The sequence below is a fragment of the Anoplolepis gracilipes genome, chromosome 6 (assembly GCF_047496725.1).
Source record: "Anoplolepis gracilipes chromosome 6, ASM4749672v1, whole genome shotgun sequence".
Taxonomy (NCBI): Eukaryota; Metazoa; Arthropoda; class Insecta; order Hymenoptera; family Formicidae; genus Anoplolepis; species Anoplolepis gracilipes.
Genome location: NC_132975.1, coordinates 852,279 through 858,278, shown reverse-complemented (window position 1 = coordinate 858,278; position 6,000 = coordinate 852,279). Strand labels below are relative to the sequence as shown.

At 30.0% G+C, this 6,000-nt stretch overlaps 1 protein-coding gene across 1 annotated transcript in view; it reads right to left on the bottom strand.

The window, feature by feature from the left end:
* Positions 1-1,565: 1,565 nt before the first annotated feature.
* Positions 1,566-6,000, bottom strand: part of LOC140666906 (uncharacterized) — a 132,238-nt gene continuing 127,803 nt past the window's right edge. Inside the window, exon 8 of the mRNA XM_072894460.1 lies at positions 1,566-1,652. Coding sequence (XP_072750561.1) covers positions 1,566-1,652 — 87 coding nt within the window. The remainder of the gene's footprint in view (positions 1,653-6,000) is intronic.

Genomic DNA, 6,000 nt, shown 5'->3' with positions numbered 1-6,000 from the left:
CATCAGGAGATGAAAAGGAGATCAGGGCCATTGGAACATCAACATGTTAACTGACTACTATTAGAGTATTAAGTGGGACATTTCTCATGCGGTTCACAGAAAACAGTCAAAAAAATGTTCCTTTAATTTCGTTTCTGAATAAGCAAACTTTGTTATCCAAGATTCTAAAGATGTGTTGCTCAGAATTACATCTCGAAGTTTGCTTTTACTGACTACATGAATTCCTTTATCTTGCTCAATTTTGTCTTTACTAACTGGATCAATCCCTTGATCTTATTTCTTATCCTTATGGCGCACGCACGCGCGTACGGAGTAGAAGAGATTTGGAGTCGTGAAATACTGTGGAGCTGATGAACCACGGGGCCTTTATCTTTGTGAGACACACATACACATACCACAAAAAGAGTTAAAGAAATTGAAAATATAGTCTATTAGTTTAAAGTGCTAGGCTATAATGCACTATAAATTCTCTATGTTTGAAATGGAATATATCTCTTTCTGAATACCTTTTTCTTGTAATATTGAAGATAATTCAAACAACGGATTGAAACGTTTAAATAAATTTGCTTTCTTTTCGCAAGAAAGCTTTTTTTCTTTATAGTCTTATCCTGTGTTTGGCTCTTTAAGCTTTTATTTCCTATTTTTACAAATGTTTTTTTATCTTAACATTTATACATTTCCTGCTTTACATTTGTAGTTAAAAATATTACTTATGTTAAATGACAAAATACTTAGCAAAGAAATTAAATAAATAACAAAATAATTAAATTTAAATAATTTAATTTGTAAAATTTAATATTTTATTTATATATGGAAATTAGACTTTTTATTTCACATGTAGAAGAATATACAAATTATTTTCACTCTTTCAGACATTTATTTGTTCGATTTTTAAACAATCAGTTCAATATCTGAATTTTTTATGGATTGTATCAGAAATTAAGCTAATAGAAAAAAATATATTATATTTAACTTAATATCAAAAGAAAGACAATAAGAATCAAGTGCCAAGATGTAAGAATGCAAATAAAGACTCAAGTTTCTTTTTTTAGAAAAAAAATATTTAATTAAACGTTTTGGTTCATCTTTGGACCATCTTCAGCGATACAATACAATGAAACAATATGTAATCATATATATAACAAAATAAAATAGAACTCTTAAAAATACGCGGATACACAAATTGTAATAAATTTTTTACCGGCTCCAAACTTTGCAAACAAAATAAAGAATACGTGCTTAAATGCATTTCCAAATATAACGCCATGGCAAAATTGAAAGAAAAATAATAGGAACCGGGAAGAAACTCATTACAAATCTCAAACACGTAAGATAATGACGACAAAGCGCACCGTCTCTATACGCGCCGGACGAACAAAATTACTTATACACTGTGCTTGGCTCTTATTGCTTTTCTCTTGACATTATTATTAAAATTTAAATGCACGAAATATTGTATTAAATATAATTTATACTTAAATGTTACAATCTTTTGTATTATAAAAGTTTAAAATTATATATAACAATTATGCAATAAGGCTTGTAGAATTATTCTTGATGTAATATCACGCAATAGTTACATTGTAATTTGCCAATTTTGGAGTATCCAATTGAATGACCATGACAAAATATGTTACTATTGCTCCAGTAATCTGTAAGAAAATTTAATCAAGATAGAATCTGCATTTAATATAAAAAAAATTAATAAAAACAAATTTCATAAATAATCGGTTAGAAAAGTCCTAAACCTTAACCTTGACATACACAGTGGAATCTCGTAATAGTGCACCTCGAAATAGCACATGTTTCTTTTGTACATGCTAAACCATTGAGCTCTATAGTATAATAGAACGAATCTTTATTATACTATTTTATAGAAAATCGGAGTCAAAATTAAAAAGAGACATATATATCTCTGGTTGGCTTTCTGTCTTTTTTTACGTTATATCATCTAAACTAATAATATTCCTCATCAGATATTTAACAATAAAAGGAGTACTTCCAGCAAATGGTTTTATTTTTTAATTTAAACAGTGAAATAGGAAATGATGGCTAATTGTTTATTTTTCTTTTAATTTGTAAAATACGTATATATAAAATCAATGTTTTTGACTATGATATTGTTACGTTCGCGGAGACGAGATTCGATATATATATCGAATCGCGCGCGACGCAAGCGACACTCGCAGACCGCACGGAATAAAAAGAACACTTTAATTAAAGTAACACAAGAACTTTAATTATAAACACAGAACACAAAAATACAATTATCAATAATTTTATCAAGACGCGTCCGTTCAGCTTGACAGCTGTCACGAAATTCTCTCCAAAAATGTCCGCCGTTATATAATTGAAAGTCTCCTTATTTCGGAGATGATCTTTTTTTTATTGTACTGGGCGGTCATACATTGCGGCACAGGAACGCCAAGCAGGAACGTAACAATATAAAAATAGCATTAATCAATGAATCTTTGACAAAGATAGCAATCCATTTAGCATGCATGTGTTCTTTTCTATAAATTGAGTCATTCCCCCATCTCTAAAGTTCCTTCCTATATGTTATACATAGAACTCGATGTGTTAAATTACTAAATAACTTATGAATAGTGAGTGGGGGCATTGATCCAGTCGCATAGAAATGTATATATTTGTAGGTATATATATTGCGCCAATGGCTTTTGTTGGCACTGTACTTGAAAGAACGTTTCGTGCAAATCCGCGCGGTCACTATGACTTTGAATTTTACAAAACTGGGAATAACTTTGTTATATATGTAGTGTTTCAAAGTTGGTGCATTGTGCTATTACGAGGTTTCACTGTATTGTTAAAGACAAGTGGCTCTAAAATTTAAAAGATTTTAACCATTGTTTACTCGTTATTTATTATATTGGGTTAGTAAATAAGTTCGTGCCGTTTTTCAAGAGATGGCGTTTCATGACGTGTACATTTGGTATACTTCCGTGAAATATTCAAATGCATACATATTATAGTTTGAAAGGTTACATTTCAACACGTCTTTAAAAAACAAAAGCAATTGGTTAGAATTAGTGCGTTTTGTAGTTTATCAAAGATGACGAAAATAAGGTGCATTTTCGACATATTATGATTTTTTATTATAAAAAAGGCAAGAACGCTGCACAAACGGCAAAAAAGATGTGTTGTGTATGGAAACAATACTGTAGTTGAACGAACTGTCCGCAAGTGGTTCGTGGCGATTTCAATGTGAAAGAGAAGGAGCGCTCAAGCCGGTCAGTTGAGGTGGATAACGACCAAATCAAGAGTTTAATTAAAACTAATCCACGCTACTCATCACGAGTTATCGCTAATATACTACAGATAAGTCATCCAACAGTTTTGAATCATTTTAATTGTAATTTCACTAAAAAATCAGCACGAACTTATTTACCAACTCAATATATAAACTTATTATACTATAATATACTTATTATAATATAAAAAATTATTTTAGCTTAATTTAAATAACAGTCCATATAAAATAAGATTTGAATATAGATTGACGATAAAAAATTAAATATTAAATACAATTTTAATAGATTAATGCGGTATATGGAGAATGTCACTAGCCCACGCCGTAGCAGTTATTTATCAAAGGCAGCGGCTGTTGTATTCTGTGTAAGGCATTTATAACGTCTTTCAGCTCGTAAAATAATTGTTTGTAAACAATATTTGTATTAATATCAATATAAATATTAATTTTTTTCAGCCTTTTGTTTCCGATTGCGAATATAACAGTTGAGAATTGCTGAATATGTATAGAAAAACGGTTATTAGAGAAAGAGTGAGGAAATAAGAATAGAGAGAGAGAGAGAGAAAGAGAGGGAGAGAGAGAGAAGGAGGGAGGCAGAGAGAGAGAGAGAGAGAGAGAGAGAGAGAGAGAGGGGGGAGGCAGAGTGTATGGAGCCAGAGTATGAAAGAAGTGAGAAGAAAAGAGAAGGACAAGAAAGGATATAAAACTGATAAAAAAGGTTAAGAAATGATAGAAACAGAAGTGGACGAAAAGCATAAGAGAAAAATATAAATGATAAAGCAGGTTTAGAAAGGGAAGCAAGTAATAGAAAAGGACGCGTAGGAATACAACGTAAAAAAGATAAGATAAAGAATGGAATAAGTGAAATAATAAGAGAAAAATGGTGATTGTTGGATCAAGTTCAAGGAAAAGAAGCGGAAGTTCAGTTAGTAGAGATGTTAAAAAAGAAAAGAAAAAGAGGAAAAGAAAGAAAAAGAGTATATCTTTAGGAGTAATAAGAAGATATCGATATCATTTTATAAAAAAGGAAAGACTAGTGATATTTGTATAGAGAGAAAAGTAAAGTTAAGTTAAAAAGGAGGTCAGGAATGAATTAGCAACAAGTAAATAGAAAATTGAGAAAGAGATTAAGGAGAAAATAGAGGAGAGAATTATAATATAAAGTAATAAGGGAGGATAAAAAAGGAGAAATTTAAGGAAAAAGAGAGAAGAAGAAAAAAAAGAAAATAAAAGGGTTAAAAATTTAGAAAGAAGATTAAAGAATGGATAACAAGAAGAAGGAAATATAACAAAGAGAAGACAAGATAAAGAAAAATAATAGGAGAAGTTAGAATGGACCAGAAAATAAAAGATATAAAGAGGAAATTAGAATATGAAAAGAAAAAAGATATATGATTATTATAGGAGTAAAAATAGATAATGGAGAAAAAGAGAGAATAAAAAGGTTTTAGAGAATAAAAAGATGGGAGCAGAAAGGAAGTTAAAAAGATAAGGACAAAGAGAAAAAAGAAAGGAACGACTGTACAGTAATGTCGCTATAAAGCATAGAATAAAAAAGATAACTATTGGAGAAAAAGAGAAAATTGAGGAAAAAAATAGATTTAATCTTGGAAGAAAGAAAAAATACATATAGAAATCTGTGGAAGATTGCTAAAACGAAAGAAAGAAAAGACAGAAAACCTTGAATACGAGGGACGATACAGATCGAAGTGGATAGGTCGAAATGATGGAAATGAGATTAAAAGGAAGAAGTTTTAAAAAATGAAAAAGGAAAAATGAGAAAAGAAGACAAAATACAATACTGGAAAACAAACCAAAAGAAAAAGAATGTAGAAAAAGAAAATGGAGAAGAAAAAGGAGAAAAAAAAGGAAAGAGAACAAGAAATTCAAAAAAAGGAAAAAGAAAAAAAATTAAAGATAGTTTATTAAAATGAAGAATAAAGATAAGGAGTTCAGAGAATTAGAAGGTGTATTCATTGACATATAATGATATAGGTTTGATAACAAAGGATGAGGAAGGAATGAAGCAATGATAACGAGATTGGAAAGCTGTCTGAATTAAAATAAAGATTTAAAATAAATATGGAAAAAATAAAAATAATGGTATTTAGAAAGAGCGGAGGAAGGAGGGAAAGGGCGAATTGAAGATGGAAAAGAAAAGTAATAAAGAAAGTAAAAAAGATAAAAATTTAAAGATGTCAGAAAAATAAGAACAAGAAGGATACATAAGAGGTAAAATCAAAAAAGCGGTGAAAATTATGACTCAGGTGTGGCGTTTAGAGGAAGTTTGGCATTAGAAAGACGATATAACTCTTTTTGATAATTTAATAGAGAGGTTATGAAGCAGAATGGAAACAAAGAGATAACGTAAATAGGATGGAGAAAAATTTTTTAAATAAATTGGAGGTAGACTGGAGAACGCTGGGATGTGATTAAAAAGGAGATGCAAAGAGATAACAAGAGAGACAGCATGAAAGGTGTGGAATTTTAAAAGAGACTACAAAAAGGAAAAGAGGAGATAACTGACGAGGGATTGTTAAAAAGAGATTAGGAAAAGAAAAATTAAGAAAAATCAGAATGGGAGAAGAAAAGGGAGGAGTACTTCAGGAAAAAGAGGTTAAGCGGAGAAAAAATAAAGATAAGAAAGAGAAAGAGGAAAATGCTCGAATATGAAATCGTAGAAAAAATTGAAATAGAGGTGCAGAAAAAGGAGAGATGAATAAAAATTGAAA